This window comes from Danio rerio, chromosome 7, assembly GCF_049306965.1.
Source record: "Danio rerio strain Tuebingen ecotype United States chromosome 7, GRCz12tu, whole genome shotgun sequence".
In the NCBI taxonomy this organism is placed as follows: Eukaryota; Metazoa; Chordata; class Actinopteri; order Cypriniformes; family Danionidae; genus Danio; species Danio rerio.
Genome location: NC_133182.1, coordinates 51,664,304 through 51,690,821, shown reverse-complemented (window position 1 = coordinate 51,690,821; position 26,518 = coordinate 51,664,304). Strand labels below are relative to the sequence as shown.

General features: G+C 37.1%; 1 protein-coding gene across 2 annotated transcripts in view; it reads right to left on the bottom strand.

Annotated features, from left to right (window-relative positions):
• Positions 1 to 6,117: 6,117 nt before the first annotated feature.
• Positions 6,118 to 26,518, bottom strand: part of pamr1a (peptidase domain containing associated with muscle regeneration 1a) — a 45,166-nt gene continuing 24,765 nt past the window's right edge. The window contains exons 7-13 of one of the 2 annotated variants that reach the window (XM_068222720.2): positions 26,281 to 26,498; positions 25,087 to 25,278; positions 12,421 to 12,612; positions 12,277 to 12,343; positions 11,964 to 12,193; positions 9,646 to 10,013; positions 6,118 to 7,116 (exon numbers count right to left, since the gene is read on the bottom strand). In XM_068222720.2, coding sequence (XP_068078821.1) covers positions 6,538 to 7,116; positions 9,646 to 10,013; positions 11,964 to 12,193; positions 12,277 to 12,343; positions 12,421 to 12,612; positions 25,087 to 25,278; positions 26,281 to 26,498 — 1,846 coding nt within the window. In that variant the 3' untranslated portion in view covers positions 6,118 to 6,537. The remainder of the gene's footprint in view (positions 7,117 to 9,645; positions 10,014 to 11,963; positions 12,194 to 12,276; positions 12,344 to 12,420; positions 12,613 to 25,086; positions 25,279 to 26,280; positions 26,499 to 26,518) is intronic. The other variant, XM_073907283.1, reaches the window with a different exon arrangement.

Sequence of the window (26,518 nt, the reverse complement as noted above, 5' to 3'; positions counted from 1 at the left end):
ATGAATCATAAAAAAATATTCCAACAAGCTAAAAGGTGACTAAAATTGATGAATAAAAATGGAACAAGGTGAGCAGTTACAGCACCTAAATCAGGGATGTCAAACTCAGTTCCTGGAGGGCAGCAGCCCTGCACAGTTTAATTCCAACCCTGCTTTATATTACTTTCCTGTAGGTTTCAAACAAGCCTGAAGAACTCAAATAGTTTGATCAGGTGTGTTTAATTAGGGTTGGAACTGAACTGTGAAGAGCTGCGGCCCTCCAGGATCTGAGTTTGACACCTGTGCTCTAAATTATTTATTTTTCATTTATAAATTAATGTTAAATCATATAAGCTAAATTGCTGGTGTTAATAAAACAATCCTTAAAATAAATATACTGTGTGTAATTTGTGAATACTCCTTAACATGTACACTGTAAAAAATGCTGGGTTGAACACAATTGATTTGTGTTGGGACAACATGTAGGAATTAAGTTAACTTATTACTTTTTACAAAATGAAGTGGATTGAAAATAAAACAATTTTTTAAATTTTATAAACAAAAGTTGTCCTTAAAAAGCCTCAAGAATTGTGTTGTTAAAACTCATTTTAAATAAATTATTTTTTTGGGGTTTTCACCTTTATTTTTGATAGGACAGTATACAGGGGAGCAGTAAGAGGGGAAGGATCGGCATAAGACCGCAAGGCGGAATCGAACCTGGGTCGCAGCAAGCAGCGGAGTGCATGTGTCGACGCATTAACCACTACACCACTAGCGCCGACTTTACAACTCATTTTAAATAAGTATCTTGAACAAAAAGCAAACATAATTTTTCAGTGTATTAAATTGACAAAAGTACAAAGAAAACCAACCCAAGATTATTCTGAAAATGTACCCCTATATAAATTTCTGAAGATCACCAAATACATCCAAGGAGCTACGTTTTTTTTTGCATTTTTGTTATTGCGAATCCATCAGAGGCTGCTGTGTGTGCTCACGAGTGCCATTCGAGCCTGCTGTTCTCTTATGAAATCCACCAGAGGCCACTGTCGACTGACTGACTGACTGATCGACTGACCCTGATCGAGGACCCTCCTCCTTCCCTACACCCAACCAATAGTGTTTTTAAGAGCACTGATTGATGCAAAAACCACCCACTTGCCTAAACCCAATCACAGTGTTTTCAAAAGCAATCCTAAAAAAGAAAAGCCCTCTGATTTTTGCCACATTTTTATATTTCACCCCATTCTCACCTTGTTATTTACTTGTTTATAGATTTTTTTGGTTTCTGATTTCTGTCTTACCTGCTTTCTGGAACTGTTCTTTGCCGGTTCGAACCCCGTCATTGTGGTCAGCTCCCCTCTGCATCTCAAGTCCGCTGACATACATGATGAGCAAACTGGACAAACTGGTAACAGCAGGAAAGCCATCCATACGGAGATAAGCGGTCAGCTGGTAAGCGTGAAAAGGAATGCTCATAGTGTTCGTTTTAAAGACAAAATGCAGACATTCGTACTTATGGCTACATAATTCGTGATCCCCAGAAAAACATATGCTCTAGGGCTATGTTTTCAGAATGAACATGTGTTGAAGAAAATATTTGCTGTACTTTTAATGACAAGCTTAAATGAATTCTGTATTCTATTTGGACTGTGGGGGAAACCGGAGCACCCGGGGGGAGAACATGCTAACTCCACACAGAAATGCCAACTGACCCAGCCATGGCTCAAACCAGCGATCTTCATTGCTGTGAGGCGACAGCACAGACAGCACAGAAATGGCTCAAACCAGTGACCTTCTTCCTGTAAGGCAACAATGCTAACCACTGAGCCACCGTGTCCCCCACCATACTCATACTCAAATATTCATTATTTGTTTTTTAGGATTGTACTGAATCCACTCTCACAACCACCCAGAATGCAATAGTTCTACATGTAAAGCTTAGTCAGTATTTATAAACTGTGCATTGTCTGTCCTCACAGAGAAAAATGCTTCAACACTAAACACACTTTCACAATTCTCCGCAAATACACTTAAAGACTGTTTGCAGGGCATGAGTCAACTAAGTACATAAACGCACGAAGGATAAAGACTTTTAAGTCAAATCTTTGGATGAAGCAAAATGGCTCTCTTATTGTTTCTCAGACTATCTGCAGAAGAGGGGAAAAAAAGTTAGATAAACAGACAAACCTAGATACCATAGACATAAACATAGCGCTCTGCCTGGACTTGCCTAACTTCAAAAGAAACACAGTACCATTCCCTTTTACTTAACATCCAACAGATTCTGTGCATACATAACACGCACACACAAGCTCGCGCGCAAACACACACGCTCGCGCGCACACACACACACACACACACACACACACACACACACACACACACACACACACACACACACAAGCAGCCACATGCACAGACATAAGGTCAGGATCCTACCCTGCAGGATATAGGTAGTAACAGATTAACAAGCTTCTACATCCTCTATTTTCAGATGCACAACATCACAAGATAGCGTGTAAAAACAGACCTATTCTCAACATCCCTGTAACATGATGCTACACTTCTGTGTTGTCAACAAAATAATACTCCAAATGCAAAAAAAGGAACCATTTTTAAAGTGTAAGAATATGTAATTTGTTTACACTCTTTAACCTTAATTTAACAGGCTATATGCACACAGACTTTTAATTTTCAGCCAGGCAGCCCAAGGCCTTTCCATAATAAAATTGCCACATTTAAGATCTGATTTTATTTATTTTTTAATCTGCAATCTTCACTGCCTGTTAGATATACAATATGAAGTGGGTCTCAGATCGGACAAGAAGCACTGCATTAAATTCCATTTCCCCCTGCCATGTCTTTAAAATATGACAGTTTATTTTACCTCAGTATTTTTAATGGAATTTCTGTACTAGCCTGTTGCTATGGTGCTAGTGGCTACAACGATTTTTCATCTCGTTTGACGCTTGAACAACTAAATGAGCACTTAAGTCTATTTAACTGAATGTATTGTAATTACATTACAACATCAATGCTGTAAAAACTACCTTGTGAAATGGAAATTAGCCACATTAAGCTTTCACCGGAAGTTTATCATTGGCTTTAAAACTCTAACGTTGTATGGAGCCCATTGTTGAAAGTACAATATTTATAGTGTGTTTACTGACAAACGTTATTCCAGGGACTTTTTTCAAAGAAAAGTTTATTTCAAATGCTTAAAAAAAGTCAACACAGTGTTAACACGGTGTCATATTAACTTCCCTTTTACTTGCAATGTTTATTTGTTTGGGAATTAAAGATCGCTTTCAGCGATCTGTATGCCGTTACAAAATCAGCACGTTTAAAGTCTGTTTTCTTTAAAAATCAATGATCTCAACTGCCTGATTGACATACGACATAAATTGAGTCTCATATTGTCCATAAAGCACTTCATTAGATACAATTTTCCTGCACCTTTCCTTTAAAATATGAACATTTATTTTACTTTATTTTCCACAGTGCATTTTTTAGGCTTGGTTGTGCTTTGGATAAGATGCAAAGCAATATGTGCTCATGCTTAACTTGTAGAAAATCATGTTATTGTTTCATATATCTTACTTTGATTATATACAGCTACTCAGCCAACATGAAAACGGCTGTCATATTTCATAGTTCCTCTGAAAGGCCTACCCCCAAGATGCTCTGATTGGTCAGCTAACATAATGTGCTGTAATTGACGAATCGGCTTCTTGTCACTCCTTTACAAGCGCGTGCTTGTCTAGTCAAAGGTTTAGAGCAGTTGTTAGCTGCATTAGCTGCTTGAATCGGACAGAAATGAAGAGCACACAACTTACGCCTTCTCTCTAAAATAAAATCTGACAAAAGTCTTTCACATATATTCGGAATAAGCATGTGTAAGTAATATGAAACATGATGTAATATAAGTAATAAGAAACATTCTTATATCTTTTGCGAATTTATTAATTGAGATGTAGTATGCACGGAAAGCAGCTGCATAGAGAGACGCTGCCGCACTGCTGAAGATTGTGGGTGTTTACTGCCATTTGACTGATACATATGAATTTGTAGCTAAATTGTTGATAATGCCAAACAGCATTTTCTGTTGTTTACATCCTTGTTTATCTCTTCACTACAACATACTGTTAATGCTAGAAACTGTGCCTGTAGTTGACCAATTTTAACAAATAAAAATACATACAGGTTGTGGCTCACAATCCACAGCTTCATCTGTTGTAAGAGTTTTTAGCTGAATCCAGCACTGAACTGGGAGTGGTTTTGGAAGATGTCCTTTGTCAAATGCTAGCGCTGTATCTGCTATTTGTGTTTCTCTGGAACATAATTAAATTTAAATTGTAAGCACTTCTCTCTTTCTGTTGTGTACTTTGGAAGCCCAAATACAAAAACAGAAGTAGCTCTGTGGAAATAGCAGCATTTGGACGACATTTTAGCTTTCTCTGCTTTAGCATTACATTGCCTCTGGCCACGCCCCTTCGATGTGCAGGGTGTGTGCGCGAGGTGAATGCTCGTAACCTGAAGCGTTTGTGATCTCACTAGCCCAGATGTTTTTTTGTTTTTTTTAGTCCCCAAATTTGTTCACTGTAGGCTTTGCTAGGCTAACTCTGTGAAAGACAATGTCTCCCTTTGCATTGAACTTTCAGTGTCTTTAATTCAGAGATGTTGTTTATGTTCAAACAGCTACATTACACATCAACTAAAGTTTAAAATATGATATCGCAGTGAACCGTCCCTTTAACAGACACTCTAATAAATGCTTTTTTTTCTTTGAGCAATTTCTTTGGTAAAATTGTGACACCAATTGTGAAATCCTGACATTACACTGAGTAACGTTTCAGTTTTTTGTTTTAACCTATTTACATAAAGTCAGTTATAAAGGTTACAAGAGTTTAAAGTCTTAAAGAAGCTTTTTTAAAGTCGTAAAAAAAGTCTCATTGAAGCTTTAACAATACATATTACTAATTAAAAATATATATTTTTAATATATTTACAGCTGGACATTTAGAAAATAGCTTAGTCTTCACTTAATGTTACTTTTGGTATAAAAGAAAAATTAGCTCACACTTTATTTTGATGGTCCGTTTGTTGAATTTAAGTTACATTGCATTTATATGCCAACTAATTCTTATTAGATTACAAGTAGACAGTTAGGTTGGGGTTGGGGGTAGTGTAAGTTGACATGTACAGTACTTGCAAAGTTTCTTATAGTCAGTTAAATGTCTGTTGAGGAGCAGTATCAGCAGATGTTAAGCAGACAGTCTACTAATACTCAAATGGACCATCAAAATAAACTGTTATCGATAATGTTGACCCATACAATGTGCTTTTGGTTTTTGTCACAAATATACTCAAAATCAGGGTCATACACACAAGCACACATGGGAATAACCCCTTTACTGCCTGCTCTACCAAAGGTTGACCCTATGTTGACTGATTTAAAGAATTACTGGTAAAGTAATTTAAAGAATGACTGTTTTAAATAATGGTTTACAAACACAGCATTGTTGGTTTACAAAAAAATCTAACAAACATAATCCCGTTGCACTACTACACTTGATTTTGGTTTTATTGTAAAAGAAAAAAAAAAGTATGTTACATAAGAATATAAAATTGTAATTGAAATTCAATTGAAATTGAAACTGAAATATTTTATTGCATACTTCAACAAATAAAGGTGATTTAGTATTCAAAAATGTTTTGTTTAAAAAAAATATTTTATTAAATAAATTGGTCCTACACTTCATATTTTACATAGTACATGTATTAACTCCAGTTCTTTTAGCATAAACCAACGTATCAACCATTTGGTAGTGGTTGATATTTTAGAAATGATGGGATATGTTAAAATGTTAAAAAATGCATTAAGTGTATTAACTTAGCAGACATTAGCAGTTAACATCCCTACAGATATCAACCTTTCATCTTAACAGTGTTGAATCCCATTGGTGTGATGTAATGGTCAACACTAGGAGGGTTACTGGTTTGATCCTTTGAGCCGTGAGCTAAACCAGTGTGTACTTACTTATGCAGGGCACTCAGACCCAGCAGGCCCTATAGAACCATCATGCGCTGTAATCTTTAGACAAAAATAAAACAAAAACTACAGGAGAAAAATGGTTAATTCAACACTGCGGTTGTCAAATTTCATTTAATTGCAGAGATAACTCTGGATGATAAATGCACTGTCCCAGAGCTGCACTAAAAACAAGTGTAAATACATGTATATTGATTGTGGTAAATTATGAGAAAACTGTCTTGTGAAACATCTTGAAGAGAGACCAAAAAATACAAGCTAAGGCCTGCAAGCGCAATGACAGAACTCACATGGAACGCTTCCTGTTCACTTCACCGTGCATAAACATATCCTCACACACACACGCAAGGACGTCAACTTGTTGTGAAATCCAAGTCTGCCACTTTCTCTTATCAATAATCACGTCTTTATATCCTGTAATGTGCAATATCATGCTTTTTCTCATAAAAAACAGCAAAAGCTGGAACCAAAAAACGATATACAGTCAAAACAATAAGGGATCTCTATGTAATATTCCTCTCAATCCAGTTCTTGAAGTTGCCAACCCGTGTGTAGACAGTGTACAAATCAGGATTGCATCCCTGAAGATCATATCCGAAGCTCACTAACCCAAGCAGTTCCCAAGAATGATGGGAATCAGCGTCGTCTGCTTTGCTAGAGTCAATAACCTGTGAATTTGAAGTAATTTTAGATTCGTCTGAGGGGGAAAGAACAATCCCTCCAGTTTCAGAAGGGCAGATCATGGATGAACTGAGCGGATGTTGGCGTCCACATAACATGTTGTCAGTCATACTAACTGCGAGGCCGTGTTTGCCAAATTGACTTTCACACTTCACCACATCAGCCAATTCAATCTGTCCGGTCCGGGCCGCCTCAGAGTCTGTCATCAGCCCGTGCTGGTCTGCTATGGGCCACCCGCTGAGGAAGGCCTGTGTTGCTGTGACTTCTCCACCCTGCAGACGGGGCAGGCAAACGGGGGATATGTACTCGCTGATTCGAGCTTTGTCCGCCAGCTTCAGCAAGGCCACATCAGAGTCTAAGACGTGCGGATCATAGTTTGGATGGATCAAGATCTGAGCAATCTGTGAGGGAAGAGAGATGATGAAAAGACTTGCAGTGAAAGAGGCTGGTCGCTCTGAGAGGCCAATAATCCTACACAGGCGAGCTGGCCAAGCCTAATCATAGATTATCGATAAGAATGCAACTCCAGTTTTAATGTGTATATTTAGGCTCCTGTATCCTCTGTATGGCTTTGGGACTTCCAAGAACTTTCCCGAAATATTCAATATAGTAGTGCTGCTGGATTTTTGGAAATGTTCTATTTACGTCAAGAGCTATTTGTTGATGTAGACTTAAATAGAGCAAGCAAGTTGTATACGTTACTTACAAACAAACTGACAGATGAATTAAATTGGCCTTGTTTGATTTGTTCTCCGTACCCTGTGATAGCAGAAATTAACAAAATAGTTTAGTCTTTACTTAATCTTACTTTTGGTTTAAAAGAATTTATAATGTTGACCCATGCAATGTTGGGTTTTGCCACAAAACCAGGGTCATACACACACAAACACATGTGGAAATAACAAAATTGTTATAACATTGCATTGTTGGTTTACAAAACAAATCAAACAAACATAATCCTATTGCACTAAGTCACATTTGATTTTAGTTTTATTGGTTGAAAGAAATCAAGAAAGAATGTTAAAAGAGAATCTGAAATATTTTATGGCATACTTGGGGAAAAAAAAAGTTGATTTCAAGTGGTCACGCTTAGCTGATGATTCATTATAAAGCATGTTTGGCATGCTGTCTCAGGAGAGAGCCCTGAGCTCATAAGATCCTTGAGCCCGAGGTTCCCTCCCGTTTGCAGGGCGAGAGGGGAGTTTGAGCCCAGGTAGATCTCGAGAACTCCCCTGCTGTAGCTAATTTACAGATAGTGACTGCTCCTAAATGATAACTACTTACTAGGAGCATGTATATGGTGCCGATCTGGATTAGTCAATTAACTTAAGTGGGAGGAAACGGGAGGAGGAGTAGGAGTGGAAGGGGGGATTCTTCAAAACGAAGATTGCTGTTATATGGAACTTAGAGTATTTACAGTGGTTTAGGATTCGTCTGATTGGAGAATCATAAATTGAATAATGCGGGACCAGCTGCAAGCAATCATAAGCACATGCTCCTCTTAAATTTAGTTTATAAAAAAAAAAACTTCACTTAGTATTCAAAAGTGTTTTATTTTAATTATGTTTTTAAATAAATTGGTCTTACACTTCTTATTTACAGATTTTTCTTAGTACATTTTTACCATAAACCAACATATCTACCATTTGGTAGAGGTTAATATTTTAGAAATGATGGCATGTGTTGACATACAACGCATTGAGTGGGTTAACTATTGACATTAGTAGTTAAGAAATGCAATCCAAACATTTTTTTTTTCTTGGTGGGGCAGTTAAAGGGCTGTACAGTAAATGCTCTGATTATTTTGTGGTTAACACTATATTAGTGTCTTAAGAGGCAGGAGAGTAGCTTTTTATTTTATTATCATATTTTAGATTCCACTTATATAATACTTTTTTTTTTATTATCCTATACAAATTTCTGTTGTAAAACAAATCCATTATATCAACTTGCATCCCCATCCCTTCTGTGTGTCATTTTGACATGAAACTCATATTTAAAGAAAGCGGTAGAAGACCTTGTGACTTTTATCATACTTCAACTTGGAACAGTAAACAAACAAACACATGATTGAATATTATTAGGTTTTTTGTTTATTTTTGTGTTTAAAAATACATAAATCTATCTTATGAGTGTCAATTTCACCCACAGTTGAGTTACTGGGAAATGAGTGTGACTTTATTTCTCATTTAATATCGGAATTCTCAATTCAAATTGGAGTTTGAAACCTTTCTATTGTAAATTTATTTTCCTTTAGCTTAGTCCCTTTATTTATCAGGGGTCGCCACAGCGGAATGAACCACCAACTTATCCAGCATTTGCTTTACACAGTGGATGCCCTTCCAGCTGCAACCCAGTACTGGGGAACACCCATACATACTCATTCACACACACATACACAATGGCCAATTTAGTTTATTCAATTTCAATTTATTCAATTTAGTTTATTGGCGGACAATGGGGAGAACATGCAAACTCTACAAAAAACGGCAACTGACCAAGCTGGAACTCAAACCAGCGACCTTCTTGCTGTGAGGTGACAGTGCTAACCACTGAGAAACCACCAAATTCATTTACAGTAATTGTATGTGAGTTTTTGTGTTTTATTTCTCACAAGTGGTCATCAGTGAACCTCAATGACTTTTATCTCTGTTTGTTTACAGTAAAGCGATGTCTGAAATTTGTCTTTAAGATACATATAAGATAATAATCACAATAAAAAAACAAAAGAAACAACAATAAAGTTACACTATTAATATAGAACAGGTAACTGATTAACTATGGAGGCTCGTCCGGGATTAAACATCAGCTTTTAGCCAGCAAAAGTTCTCATTTAGTTTATTTGTATTAAAGCACTCGAGGCTATAACAACTAGTTACTTGGAATAACTGAGGTGCTTCTGCAAGACATACAAGCCTGACTGATCTTACCTGTATGTGCTGTAGTCTCTTGTTGTCTTTCGGGTCACTGAGGTGATGTTTTCCCATCACTATATTTAAGTGATCTGCACCAAGCGCTTCAGTCTGTCCAGTCTTCGCCACACAATGAGCTGCCACTACGACCCAGTGCTGGGTCACCAGAGCTCCACTGCACACCAGCTGCCATTTCTGGGCCTTCTTATGCCCATCTTCCTCTTCCTTCTCCTCCGCTTCCTCATCTACAGCAAATGTGTCTCCCCGTCTTTTGGTTCTTGCCACAAGAGGGCTGGCATTATACAGACGGGTATAAATGGCTGCATGCCATGGCCAGTAAATCTCTGTCAAATTTAGGGGACTGGCAGGTGGCAATTTACCGCATGCTGGAAGAGAATGAGTGCCAGCATGAGTTCAGGCATTTGTTTCTAATCATATCAGAGTGCCAGCTTTGATCTAAAAAATAATCATTTTAAATAACATAAATATATAAATATTATATTGTTATTATTTATTACACATTTTATTAAATAATAATTAAAAAAATATAAAAAAACTAGTATTATTATTTCATAAAATGTACAACAAATATATCAACATTTTATATATATATATATATATATATATATATATATATATATATATATATATATATATATATATATATATATATATAAAATGTTGATATATTTGTTTATATATATATATATGTGTGTGTGTGTGTGTTGTTTATAGTAATAATCACCATAATAATAATAAACATAATAATTATCATTATCTATTTATTACATTATGACAATTACTATTAATGATAAATAAAATAATAATAATAATAATCCGAATATTTCTAACAGAGATAGTTTATTATTGTACAATTATATTAGTAGTAGTAATAGTAGTTGTGTGATTATTATTTTATTATAAGCATATTTATTGTTTATGTAAATAATCAGAATAATAACAGTAATAATCACTATCATCATCATTATTTTTTTACATTCTTAACAGTAGAAGTTATTATTTTATATTATTAGTATTATTATTGGTATAATAATAATAATAATAATAATAATAATTATTATTATTATTATTATTATTATTATTATTATTAATAGTAGTAGTAGTAGTAGTAGTAGTAGTAGTAGTATCCACAGCAATAATAACAATAAAATAACCAAATATTTACAACAGAGAAAGATTTTTATTATAAATTGTATTAAATACACATATACTGTTTTTATTAATAATCAGCATTATCATTATTTATATTTAATATTTTTAACAGATTAATTTTATTTTTGATACATTATTATTATTATTATTATTATTATTATTATTATTATAAAAATAATCAAAATATTTATTATTGTACAGTTAAATAGTTGTGGTAGTATGATTATTATTATATTATAAATGCATATATTGTTTATATTAATAATCAGGATATTAATAATCATCATTATTATTATTCTTTTTTTGTATTCTTAGAAGATGAAGTTTATTATTTTACATTTGTAATATTATTAATATTATAGTTATTCATAAAATTAATAATAATAAAATAAACAAATTATTTAAATTACATTATTATTATAATAATTAACAGAGAAAGTTAATTATTGTAAATTGTATTAAACACACACATATTGTTCATATTAATCAGCATAATAATAAATTAATATTAATAAATATCATTAGTTTTTTTAATATTCTAACAGATTGAATTCATTATTGTACATTATCATTATTAAAATGTAAATAATCTAAATATTTAAAACAGAGTCAGTTTAATATTATTAATTTTATTTGTAGTAATACTATAGTAGGACAAAGCTGAAAAGAAAATTAATGAATGAATGTATTAGTAGTAGTAGTAGTATGATTATTATATTATATTATATTATATTATATTATATTATATTATATTATATTATATTATATTATATTATATTATAAACATGAATATTGTTTATTATAATATTTAACATAAAAATAATCATCATCTTCATTTTTTCATATTCTTATGTATTATTTTTACAATTTTATTATCATCATTATTATTATTATTATTATTATCATTACAAAAAACATTAATATATATATATATATATATATATATATATATATATATATATATATATATATATATATATATATACTTATTATTTTTTTATTATTTTTAGGTGTTTTTTTATGTGTCTTTTTAAGTATGTGTTGTTGATTATTGATAAAAAATGTAATTCTGCTTTGTCATCCCACATCAGTCAGAGTTGCTACAACATATTTGTGAACAGAAAAGCCACAAGACGCTGTACATGTGATGTTGCTTCCCCCACCTGGTGAGCAGGAGAAATGTCGACCGCTCCACTTGCCAGTCTTCAAGCATGTGCGGCGGCCACTTCCAGAGGGCTTATAAAGCGCTGAAACACACTCATATTCTATACTGGTGTACACATGGTGAAAAGTTGGAGGCAAATCTCCAAAAGCAGGAAAAGCCCTCTCCCGAGAGTCTCCTTCTGTCGCTCCCTGACTGGATGCAGAATACAGCTTGTGGACTGGACTTTTCCTGCCATCAGAAGGGATAACATGGGGATCCAGAATGCTTTCCAATTTACTATCACTGTCACACAGAATTTTTAAAAAGTCTACCTGGAAGGAGGTTGGTATTTTAAAAGCTTCTGGCGCACAAGTTTTGAAACCTTCGGCTCTCGGCAGGCTGTAAAACAGTTTAGGTGTTCAAGCTCACAGTGTGACTGAAGAATAAATTTCCTAAGTGGAAAATAGAGCCTGTACCTCTCACACACATGGGTTGACTGCCGCTCCAGCTCCCGTTCTTCTGGCAAACTCTTCTCCAGTCTCCACTGAGAATATACGTGTTGTTGCAGGAATACTCCACATATTTGAGTCTTCCATTGGAGGCTGAAATCTCTGTTGAGTAACCATTGTGGAGCTGTGGAGGAGCAGGGCAGTCTTTGATGGCCACTTCTGTAATTCATAGGACAATAGAACAGGTCACTCAAAATTAGCAAAACATTTTTAGAGATGAATTTAAATGACAGCGTTCTGCAGTAAAACTGGCACCCTCCTCAAATATGAATTCTGTCAAAAAGTCTTTATTGTTTAAATTCTGCATGGACCGGAAGGCGATGGGATGTTTTTTTTTTTTTTTATGTATGTTGATGTACTTCCAACAGACCCTTTTCACAAGACTGTTATGACCCATTTCCACTGAGTGGTACAGTACGTTACGGTACAGGTTGGTATGGGTCATCGTTACCAGGCTTGCATTTTCACTGTTAAAAGGGTACCAATAGTACCCTTTTGGTGAGCGTGGTGTATGACAGAAAGTGTTAATCAACTTCATTTTTGCTCGAGGAAATGTATGGGTCGTTCATATATCATTTGAGAAGCACTTCTCTCAAAACAGATGCTTTATACACATAAATACTTGTGTATAAATGTTCATTACTAACCTTTCTATCAACATGATTTAGATATAACTGCAGATCAATGAAATACCCTACTGTAACGTCTGCGATTATACAAAATAAATAAATGCAACATATATGAACACATACAGACCCTTACAGTCCCTGATATGTTACGAATTACAGAAAAACTACAGACAGCATGCATTTAGTCCTTATTTAGGTTCAAAAACAACACGCAACATGTAGCCTGCAGTCAGTGCAAACCTCTCATCTGTATCTTTAATCTTCGCTAGCACTTGACTCGAGCTGGCCTTCCCAGCATGTATACCATGCTCCGACAACGTTGACTGCGCTGGCTTGGCCATGTGCGCCGTATGGATGATGGGAGAATCCTAAAGGATATCCTTTACGGAGAACTCTCATCTGGGAAGAGAACCACAGGACGCCCATTTCTGAGATTTAAAGATGTTGTGAAGAGGGACATGAAGGCCCTTGACATAAACACCAAGTCCTGGGAAGAACTCGCAGCAGACCGCCTGAAATGGAGGTGCACCCTGACCAAACAGCTCAAGTCAGGTGAGAAGAACATGATGCGCGCGTCAGAGGACAAGCGAGTTCACCGAAAGGTGCAGAGCTTCAGCCAGGGAGCCACCTATCAATGCGACTGCTGCGGTAAAGACTGCCTCTCCCGTATTGGTCTCTTCAGCCATCAACGACGCTGTCTCAGACATTCAGTCATGCCTCAAGATAAGAGCTAGGATACGTCATCCATGGTCAACATTGACGACGGAGACCTACAGGCTGCTGAAAGAATCATTTGCTTCTTTGTTTTTTATGGCTTCTCCTTTGTTTTTTCGCACGTTAGTCTCACGTTTGTTAGTTTCTGACATTATCGGATGACAGAAGCACTTTAATAATAACACGTACAATATGTCATCAGAACCAGTGAGCTTCTTGAGGTGACAGTACTAACCACTGAGCCACAGTGTTGCCCCTGAAATATATATACGTATTTTTTAAAAAAGGTTTTTGATGAAAGTAGAGTCTGTTTTCTTGAATCTCAAGACAAACACTCATCCTCCTCCAGGCTGATTCATAACACTTCCAGTTGACTGGTATGTCTTAATCATTGCACTGATGCTGGAAATGGGCTGAACAAACTTACAAGCTCACCAAATGTCTTCTGCAAAGCTACACGGCTCTGTTCTTTGTTTTTATAAGTTTTTTGTTTTCAGTTGTGATTATTGACTGCCCTGTAAAATGGGGTCATCATTGAACAATTTCCTGTTCCTCAACATCCAGGTGTACTGGATATATGAATAATATGTGGAAATTTCAGTGGGATTGTATATAAAAGTATTTGGTCCCATTTTATATTCGGTGGCTTTAACTATTATGTACTTGCATCAAAAAATAAATACAATGTACTGTGTTCATAAGTTATTGCAGAAGACTTGAGGTGCTCTTAAGGTGGGGTATGGGTAGGGTTAAGGACAGGTTTGGTTGTATGGGTAGAGGTGGGCTAAGGTGTAAGGAATGATCAATAGTGTAATTACAAATGTAATTACAGAAATTAATTACAAATGTAATTACAAGCGGATATTTCATCAATCATAAGTATAATGTAGAAACATGTATTTACATAACAAGTACATTATAACAAATGATTATTTTCAGTGTAAGTACATATTCGTTAAGGCTACTTAATATAAAGTGGGACCGAAAAATTAGCATCTATAAATTCATGGCGTGCCAATAATTGTGGCACACATATATTTAACTATACATATATATATATATATATATATATATATATACATTTACATTTACATTTAGTCATTTAGCAGACGCTTTTATCCAAAGCGACTTACAAATGAGGACAAGGAAGCAATTTACACAACTAAGAGCAACAATGAATAAGTACTAAAGGCAAGTTTCAGGTCTGTAAAGTCTAAGAAGGGAAGTGTTAGTAATTTTTTTTTTTTTTTTTTTTTTTTTGTACAGTTAGTGTGATATTCAAATAGGCAATTGCAGATTAGGAAGTGTAGTGGAGACTAAATAGTTGAGTTTTTAGTCGTTTCTTGAAAATAGAGAGTGACTCTGCTGTTCTGATGCAGTTAGGGAGTTCATTCCACCAACTGGGCAGATTGAGCGTGAGCGTTCGCGAAAGTGATTTATTTCCTCTTTGGGATGGAACCACGAGGCGACGTTCATTCACAGAACGCAAGTTTCTGGAGGGCACATAGATCTGCAGAAGTGAGTGCAGATAAGAAGGTGCTAGGCCAGAAGTCACTTTGTAGGCAAACATCAGAGTTTTGAATTTGATGCGAGCAGCAACTGGCAGCCAGTGCAAACGGACTAGCAGCGGAGTGACATGTGCTCGTTTAGGTTCATTGAAGACAACTCGTGCTGCTGCATTCTGGAGCAGTTGAAGAGGCTTGATAGAGTTAGCTGGAAGCCCAGCTAGTAGAGAGTTGCAGTAATCCAGTTTGGAGAGAACAAGAGCTTGAACAAGGAGTTGAGCTGCATGTTCAGATAAGAAGGGTCGGATCTTTCTGATGTTATAGAGTGCAAATCTGCACGATCGAGCAGTTCTAGAAATGTGGTCAGAGAAGTTTAGTTGGTCATCAATCGTTACTCCAAGGCTTTTCACCATTTTGGATGCAGTAATGGTTGCCCCATCCATCTGGATTGAAAAGTTATGGTGTAGAGTCGGGTTGGCAGAAACTACAAGCATTTCCGTTTTTGCGAGGTTCAGCTGAAGATGATGATCTTTCATCCAGTGTGAAATATCCAACAGGCAGGCTGAGATACGAGCTGGAACCGAGGGATCATCAGGATGAAAAGAGAGGTATAGCTGGGTATCATCAGCATAGCAGTGGTAGGAGAATCCATGTCTCTGGATGACTGGTCCTAGAGATGATGTGTAGATGGAGAAGAGAAGTGGCCCAAGAACAGAGCCTTGAGGTACCCCAGTGTTTAGATGCTGTAGGTTGGACACCTCTCCCCTCCAAGACACCCTGAATGACCTGTCAGAGAGGTAAGATCTGAACCATTGTATAACAGTGCCCGCAACGCCCAGTGACTCAAGCGTAGATAGCAGGATCTGGTGGTTGACAGTGTCAAAAGCAGCTGACAAGTCCAGCAAAATGAGGACTGATGATTTAGAGTCTGCTTTTGCCAGTCTGAGATCCTCCACGACCGAGAGCAGGGCAGTCTCAGTTGAGTGGCCTTTCTTAAAGCCGGATTGCTTGTTGTCCATGAGATTGTTTTGAGTAAGAAAGTCCAGGACTTGATTGAACACTACTTTCTCCAGAATCTTGGCCATGAATGGAAGCAGGGATACTGGTCTGTAGTTTTCAAGTAGCGTATGGTCCAGGTTGGGTTTCTTTAGCAGTGGGGTTACCCTAGCCTGCTTAAATGTAGTGGGGAATAAACCAGAGTCAAGAGATGTGTTAATTATGTGAGTCAGTGTTGGTATGACTGCAGGAGAGATGGCTTGCAAGAGATGAGAGGGAATGGGATCGAGTGGACAGGTGGTTGCATGGCTAGATAGCACAAGTTTGGACACCTCAGACTCAGAGAGCTGAGAAAAAGAGGTGAGTGTGTGTGGTGTTGGTGTTGTATCTTGCGTGTTTGTTGTAGGTGCAGCAAATTGAGCACTGATTTTTGCAGTTTTGGTGCAGAAGAATGTAGCAAAGTCATCAGTAGTAAGTGTGGAGGATGCGGGTGGAGGAGGAGGATAGAGGAGGGAGGAAAATGTTTTAAAAAGTAGGCGAGGATTAGTGGCATTGTTGATTTTCAGACGGTAATACGTCTGCTTTGCAGAAGTAACCTCAGCTGAGAAAGAGGACAGAAGAGTTTGGTATGTTAAGAGATGTGCAGGATTTTTAGTTTTCCGCCAAATTCTCTCCGCAGCCCGAAGTTTTGAGCGATGCTCACGGAGAGCATCTGAGAGCCAGGGTGCAGGAGGACTGGCACGGGCTGGCCTGGATGCAAGAGGACATAATCGGTCTAGACATGATGCTAGTGTGGAGCAGAGTGTATTAGTGGCACTGTTCGAATCAAAGTGGCACTGTTCGAATCAAATATATATATTTATATATATATATATATATATATATATATATATATATATATATATATATATATATATATATTTATATATATATATATATATATATATATATATATATATATATATATATATATATATATATATATATATATATATGTTAAAAAAACAACTGTGTTGTATTTGCACAAGTTTCTTAATATGTTGAGCTTAGATTAAATGGCTAAATAATCAGTAAGCAAGTAAGCAAGTAAGTTTATTTATGTAGCACATTTATCATAACAAAGCTAGCCGAAGAGCAGAACAGAATTAAGAATGCAGTGGGGGGTGTGAGGGATTAAAACAAACCATGAGCACCTACCCCCTTTCACACAGTAATGCCAGTAAATATCCATAAAATTACTAGAACAATTGTACCGTTAAATAAAGAGATGCACTGTTCACACAGGCAAGGACATTCTGTAATTTTCCCAGAAAAGCACCATTTACACACATACTGTACATTCCACAATACTGAGATCATTAGCCAAAAATGACCTCTAAACGGCAGCGCTTCTATTTGTAAACATAAATGGGGGCAGATTTTAAATTGAAGGTTTCATTTTTATGTCAAACTTTAAATTCATGCAGCAGCTTTTGTCTCAGAGACAAAACAAAATAAGGAAATATAGAAGAAAAATGTTGTCGCGTTCCCCTTCATGTATACTCGCATCACACAGCTGAACACAGCACTTGCAGGTAAACTCACAGTGGTTCATCATATATTTTTCTTTTATTTTTTATTCTTTTATAACCTATTTTAATTTTAATCTGCTTTTATTTCTTTACAATCGTTTTTATTCACTGTTCTTATTGTCTTATACTCATCTCTTTTATTTCTGTTAAAATTCCTTGCCTGTTTTAAATCAGTTTGTCGGGTTTATGATCAGTTTTATTTCCCTGGTCAACACTTGCAGTAGCATTTTGTACCATTTGTATGCGTGCAATAAATGACAGAGATACCCAGAAATACCCAAATTCACCAGTTTCAATTCCAATTCAATTGTACTAATTATTGAGACCCAATTACAATATTCAATGCAAGAAGTGATACATATGAATAACTCATTCCAAATCATTAAAGAATGATTTTACTCTCAAGATGATCCGTAATTGAGCAAAACCTTTCTTACAACTGAGTTCAGAATAACACCAATGTTCCTGACTTGTAAAGAATGAAAAAAAAATGACCTTCAGGCTCATTTATAAGAGCACCTCTCAGCTTTAGGGGAGCAAAGAGAATTATTTCAGTTTTTTTTTCCTTTTCATTAAGTTGAAGAAAACTATTGGATAACCATTTTTTAATGTTCACAAGGCAGGCCGAAAAAAGGTTTAATATAATCACCAGCTTTTAATGCAGAGCTGGATATCATCCGCATACAAATGGAGCATGCTTCCTAATGATACCACATAATGGTTACATATGCATTAAAAAAGAAGATCTAAAATGTATCGTTGAAGTAGCCCAGAGACAATAATAGCAATTCATAAAGAGAACTTACACAACTCAACAGACAAAGACATGCCTTTAAGATTTAAAGCAATTTAAAGTAGTACCCAGATACGAAAGAAGAACATGATGAGCAATTGTATCAAGGCAGCTGTAAAATGCAGGAGCAGAAGGACCGTACCTTTACTGCCATCAGTTGCAATTAAAATGTCATTAAACACTTTGAGCCAAGCAGACTCAGTACTATGATCAAGAAACCGTGGAGAGGTTCTATTAACTTGGCTGCAGTTGGAAATGAGATCAATTACGAATGCACCACTTTTTCTAAAACTTTCTCTAAAAAAGAAAGCAATGAGACAAGCTGGTAATTATTAAAGCCATCTTGATTCAAATCCTGTTTCTTGTGGAAAGGCTGGCCAACAGCATGATTAAAGGGATAGTTTGCCTAAAACTAAAAATTCTGCTATCTTTTACCCCTTATTTACTTGAAATCCTTCAAGTTGGAAACCTTTAACAATTGACTTCTCTTTTAGGAAAAACCAATAGCTACAATGTATGTCAATAATTACAGGTTTCTGACATATTTTTCTATATAACCTATTTTGTGTTCAACAAAAGACAGAAACTCATACAGGCTTAAAAGCACTTGAGAGTGAGTGAATAGTGAGCAAATTTTAATTTTTGGATGAACTATCCCTTATTAATCAAAGACTGCATGGCCGGCAGCTAGCTCTCTGCAACTCTCACATGGTTGCCCACTGAAGCTAAGCAGGGCTGTGCCCGGTGAGTACTTGGATGGGAGACCACATGGGAAACCTAGGTTGCTGCCGAAAGTGGTGTTAGTGAGGCCAGCAGGGGGCACTCAACCTGCAGTCTGTGTGGGTCGTAATGACCCAGTATAGTGACAGGGACTCTATAGTGCTCTGTGAGCGCTGTCATTCGGATGAGACGTTAAACCGAGGTCCCAACTCTCTGTGGTCGTCAAAAATCCCAGGATGTCCTTCGAAAAATAGAATGGGGTATAACCCCGGCATCCTGGCCAAATCTGCCCACTGTCCATCATGGCCCCCTAACCCTAACCATATCATAATTGGCTTCATCACTCTGTCTCCTCTCCACCAATCAGCTGGAGTGTGGTGTGCGGTCGGGCGCAATATGGCTGCCATCGTGGCATCCAGGTGGATGCTGCACACTGGTGGTGGAGGAGGAGATTCCCCCCATTGTGTAAAGCGCTTTGAGTGCCCAGAAAGGCGCTACATAAATGTAAGGAATTAAGGAATTATTATTATAATTAATAGCAATTTCAGAATAAGAAGCCTTAATTATAACATTTATAGCAATATATCCTCATTATCTTTACCCAATCACAAAGCTACTTAAAGAGCCCATATTATACATGAAATAGGGTCATATCCTGGTTGTAAGGGTCTCCAACAACAGTCTAATATGCATGCAAGGTCAAAAAACACTTTCATGGTCTTATAATCTGCATTTATTTTTACCTAATTATCCCAGCGACTCCTGTATGAATCGTCCAGTGATTCATTTGTTCCCAAACCCCTCCTTAGCACGGAGCTAATCTGCGCTGATTGGACCGATGACAGTCTGTCGCGATTGGTCGACTGCCTTCAGTCAGAGAGGGAAATGGCCAATAGCTAATCAGCAATTTAAAAAGTAATCACAGTTCATACACGCTCGATAGTATAGACGTGGATTTTAGCTGCCACACTATGGCGAGTGGATAGTGCCACGGATAACCGAACGAAGGAGACAGTCGTGTACTGGCCATACCACACACACACAAAAACACACACACACCTCCGGATGACAACGCTCCCGCTTCCGCCCGCACCCGCCAGGTTTTAGCCTGAGAACCCGCTCCGTTTTCTGCCCGCCGCGCCCGGTCCCGCTAGAGCGGAGAACACAACCAAAAATCACCCAGTATACAGTCCAGACAGCCAAGCTGTCGTTCGTTCGTTCGTTCGTTCGCTCTCTCTCTCTCTCTCTCTCTCTCTCTCTCATACGCGCGCGTGCGCACTAACACACACACAAGCACCACGCAGACTCTCTCTTTCTAATTCGCATAGCAATATCCGTGATATTGCTAGACAGCCCGCTCCCGTCCCAAATTAAACCCGTTACCGACCGCTCCCGCGATTTATTCGGAAATTTATTCCCGCGGCTGTCCCCGCGCCAGATTTCTGCGGCGCGGGAATAAATTTCCGAATAAATCGCGGGAGCGGAACTCTAGCACGGAGCTCCATAAACAAACAACACGCGTCGCGTTTTTAACGTGACTTTGCACGCGATAAGATAAAATATCCAGTTAACCTGATACAGTACACGCGGTTACAAGTAACAAATCACAACTAAATACATTTGCAAGCAAGAGTAAACGAGGCAACAACTTTAACCGCACGTACTTACACTTGAGAAATGGAAGAAACCCATCCTGACGTCCATCAGTTACTCTTTACTGATCCTTCCTTTAACAAACTCAGATGAAGTATTCTTTGTAGCATGTAGCTTCCAGAAGTTTCCAACTGCTTGGTTATAATGCTGAGGTTTCATCTTTGGGTAGAGACTCAATATATCCATCTGCAGTGTGACTTCAATCGACCGGCATGTTTGTGTGCGTGTGTTTGTGGGTGTGCGTGTGTTTGTGGGTGTGTGTCTGGGTTTCTGCGTCAGAGGGCGGGGCCTCAGGTTTGAAATCTCCCGGGTTTGCGCGTGCACGTGAATAACTTGGTTTCGTTCGTACGTCATGGCGAAACACCTAATGAGTCGGTATCAAGGCGACTCGTTTGAAGCACTATGAGTCGACTCTTTTATAGATGAATCAACCGTTTTAAACACTGTATTCTTACAGATTTAAGCCTTAGCTGGATACTTCGCTTCACTTAGAGCTGTGTTACACACTACATGGAGGGGAATTTTCAAAAACCCATAATATGGGCTCTTTAAAAGAGACACTCAGAAAAAAAATACACAAACTAGCCAACGAAAACAATAGAAACATCAGATATGCCAACTGCCAGGAGCGAATGGCACCTTTTAGCATATAGAAAAACATGTTTTTATGTTTTTTTTTTTTTTTAATTTCCAACAGAAACCGTCATAATGGACTAACTGTTGAGTTATTAGTAGAAAACAAAAGCTTAGGCATATGAGAGTGAGTAGTAATCAAATCTTAACATTATTTTAACTTGCATTTGCAGCCACATGAATGTTAGTCAAACACTCTTTAAGAACGTTATAAGACACTGATATAGAGTCGTTTTCCTATATCCTCTCAGCTATAGGAGCATGAGCCTCATCATCCAGTCAATAGTAAAATGTGTTAAAAAGCAGGAAATAATGATAAAAAATAATAATATAATAATAAATAAAGACAGCCTTTTTTAACAGCCTTTTTGCTTGTATTTGACCAATATTAAGGTCCATTCACACCACACAGACAAACACTAACAAACAACACTGTTAGAAATGCTGGTTAAACACTGTTCCTTCATGTTGTCCCAACACAAAGCGAATTAGTTAACTCAATCATTTTTACAAATATAAGTGGATTTAACATAAATACAATTAGGTTGTCAATTAGGTTGTTCCAAAAACAACTTAAGAAGGGTATTGTTTCAACTTATTTTAAACAAGTAGTTTAAACAAGCAGCAAAAGTAATCAAACGATTTGCCTCAATCTGAATAAGACAATAATTTGATTAAGATGTTTACATGAGTTGCTTTTTGAATGTTCCTTTCATTATCCCATTTTACATGTTACAGCATATAATTCAATTAAGGTCAATGCGTCTCCACATTATATGTTTATGATTTATGTAATTTTGGGTGTTTTATTTTTAATTCAAGAGTTCCCACTTAGATATGCTTGGCATTTATAGCAGGTTTGGCATGCTGTCCCGGGAGAGAACCCTGAGCTCGGAGATATTTGAGCCCAGCGATCCCGCCCGGTCTAGAAGCATATCAGGTCTAGAAGTATATCAGGGGATCCGAGATCTGGTAGGTCTCAATTGCTCCCACTTTAGAAGGGGAGAAAAAGGAGGAGATGGGGTGGAAGGGGGGATTCTTCCAAAAAGAAGATAGAGCAATTAGGAGAAAGTGATCCATTTACATTAAGCTAGGATCATTCTGATTGGATTATTACTGATTACGGATGAGTGGCCAGCAGTACACAATCATATCACGTGCTCCTCTCGAAATTAGTTTGTCAAACTTCACTTTGTCGACTTTAACTGCAGTTTGCACCTTCACTTTTATTTAAGAACATTTCATACATGCCCCACGTGACAAACAAGATATTAGATGCGAGTATGAACTGCTGGAAGAGTGTTGTTTTAATAGAATTTAATGCCGCATGCCATATGGGAGAAAAACCTCCACATTTTATGATGCAGGTGTCTGTGGTCCTTCATTGACTCTGTAGGTGCAGAGAATAGTTTCAAACAGCCTTGTGTGCAAAGACTATTCTGTCAAAAAATTCAGTGAAAATCCTACACAATGGTAATAGTTTGATTGTGGTGTTTACATGTCTGCACTGCACTTCAATAATGCCACTAAAATCTGCATACTCCACATGTCTTAATCTTATTTCTGTTTAGTTCAATTATGCCCTAATCGAATGTATCAAAAATCTCTGTTTACATGATAGACTCTAAATCAGAGTATCGTCTTAATCGTATTAAAATCTGACTATTGATGTCTATTTAAACATACTCAATGTTGTGAAAAATGTATATGTTCACACTGCCCAAACATTTGCGACACACTATAATTAAATAAATAATTAAATTATCCTTCCTAAGACTAAAAAGGCATTCACGTGAAGCCTAAACAGATTAACTCTTTTTTGTTACCATTTGTTGGAAATCCCATTGGTATAAAGAATAATACAAATGTTAATTGCACATGTTCATTTTATGAAAGCAAACTCTAAGCAATGGCAACAGATGCTAAAAGGAGTAACACTGATCCAACCATCTCCACAGATTTGTTTGTTGGTGTTCATCTATGTGGTGTTAATTAGTCTTTATGCTGCGCCCGCACCAGATGCGGAACACGCAACAAGCACGAGTAATTTACATGTTAAATCAATGAATACAAGCGAATAGACATCCTGTGGTGCGATACACACAAAAGGCAGATATGCCTACAGAACATTGTCTGAATAGTTATATCTTTAAATTGTTCTTATTTTAGTCCGAGTTATATTTTGTGACATATTTTGTTTTTTATATCTGTCTGTGTTCAGGCACAAATGGTCGTGTTTTAATTCCCTCCGCTGTCAGTGCGAAAAAAAAACAAAACAAAGGAAATTGTTGAACAATAAATTGAAGAATTTATGAAGTTTTTGTTCATTTGTAAAATAAATAAATGAATAATTTAGCCTATATGCTTGTCGTGCAAGTTCATGATTAAAATATAAATGAAAAAAAAAGTGATTAGATTAAATATAAAATATGCAAATTAAATGACGAACAATAATAGGTTACGAAGAAATTTTTTACAACCCTGTCCATCAAAATGACAGACAATGAGAAAGTCTAACACGACTCTGATATATGTATTGTTTTTTTCCAAGCCAGGCTCATTCTGTGTACCCTTATTTGATTACGTACCCCTATTACTTTTGTTTTTGTGCAGTTTTTGTTTTTGGGAATCCACCAGAGGCCGCTGTGTACGCTTTTTCAGACCTCAAATTTCTCTCGCGAGTGCCATTCACGTCTGCTGTTTTCAAGTAAATCCACCAGAGGCCCTTGTTGACTAACTGACTGACTGACTGACCAACTGACCGATACCCCCACACTCTGCCTTTTAAAACCCAACCAATAGTATTTTAAAAAGCACAGACTGACCCACCCAACAGCAGTGTTTTCTAAAGCAATCCAGAAAAAGAAAAGCCTTCACCTGATTTTTACCACGTTTTCAGATTTTACCACATTCTCTCCCTGTTATTAACTTGTTTATTTTATTCTTCTGTTTTTTGTCTTACTTACTTTCTGGAACCATTCTTTACCGGACTCAAACCCTATCACCGCGGTAAACTCCTCTCTTCATCTCAAGTCCACCGACATACGTGTCAAACTACTGGACAAACTGATAACAGTGGAAAAGACATCCACACGGAGTTAAGTGGTCAGCTGGCATGCCAGAAAAGGAGCGGCATCATACCGCCTCATAGTGTTTGTTTTAAAAAACAAAATGCAGCCATACATAGCTCTGGCTACATAATTCTCCAAAAATGTATATAGGCCTACTTTTCAGAATGAACCGGTGTTGATTTTTTTACACATTTTTGCTGAAAAGATTTCAATAGGCGTTCTGTGATCTCTGGCTGAAAGAAGCCTGACTCTCATACACACACGCACACCTGACTCTGACTAAGCTGCTTTGTCAGTCCCAAAAGCTGCCAAAAGGCTTTTGTCATAACAACATAAGACTCAGCGTACCCTTTATGCACACAGGAGCGGTGCCACTCCAAGTGCCATTGGGAAGACATGCCCGCTGAGACGCTCCCTTGAGCTGGTATGGTTTGTAGCAGAGATACTGAGCTGAGTGGAGGAGCCCACCCTCATTGTACCGCAGGAATAGATCTCCATTGGCTGGCTTTTTGGGAGTTGCACAGAGAGCTGGTGCTTGTCCTTGTGAAAGGCAATAAAAATAACATTATGCAATATGTAAGCATTAAAAATTAAAGCATGGCAAGTGTGGTTTCTATGGAGGACACTTAGCAGGAACAATAAAAAGCCTCATAAAGGTGCATCAAATTAGAGAAAGCATTTGCCTGCATACAGGGGGAAATATTTTACAGCATATGCTTATGGCTTACATATTATTAACGAATGAACTACTAATACACATAAACAAATGAATACATTGAAAAACTTGAAAATGTTTATATATATTTATATGTTTGTGTGTGTGTGTACTTGTTTTTATACGCCAGTGACGACCTGAATGCACAGACTCATGAGGACTTGTCACAATAAGTCTCTGTGTGTGTGCTTATTTATGTGGTTTACAAGGATTTGCGTAATGACATTGGTATGACCAAGTTGTACTCTTTTAACCTGGTTTGCTAGGACATGCCCTGTGTCCTTGTAATTGAAAACACTTTAAAAATCATAGTTAAGGGGGGCTTTTGATGTTTAAAGTTTTGCTGCAGGTTTTCTGTAAAGTTGTGGGGTTAGCAGTAGAACAAGTATATTTTTATTATGTTTTTCACGTATAAAATACATGATGTGTATGGAGAGTCGTCATAAACGTATACACTCACTGGCCACTTTATTAGGTACACCTGTTCTACTCCTTGTTAACAAATTTCTAATCAGCCAATCAAATGGCAGCAACTCAATGCATTTAGGCATGTAGACACGGTCAAGACGATCTGCTGCAGTTCAAACTGCGCATCAGAATGAAGAAGAAAGGTGATTTAAGTGACGTTAAACGTGGCATGGTTGCTGGTGCCAGATAGTTCTGGAGGCAAAGGGGGTTCGACCCAGTACTAGTAAGTTGTACCTAATAAAGTGGCCGGTGAGTATATGCAAGTGTGCATGTTTGTGAGTGTATGTGCGTGCATGCATGTTAACATATAAATAAATACATTTATTGTATACACATATATGGCTCTATTAATTTTGTACCTGAGACTTCCTGGAATGTAGCAAAAAAGCCATCGTAGTTATTATATCCATCTGAAACAAATCGAATATGCAGAGAGTTCCCAGAGCTTTTGATTGGTCCAGGGCTTTCATCCCCACAGTATCTGCCAATCACAGGTGACTTGAGACTGTCTCCATCCCGCACCTCTACATAATCATATTGACAACTGTGGTCAGACTCCAGGCTAATCATTGAGAATCTGGAGTGAGAAAACATACA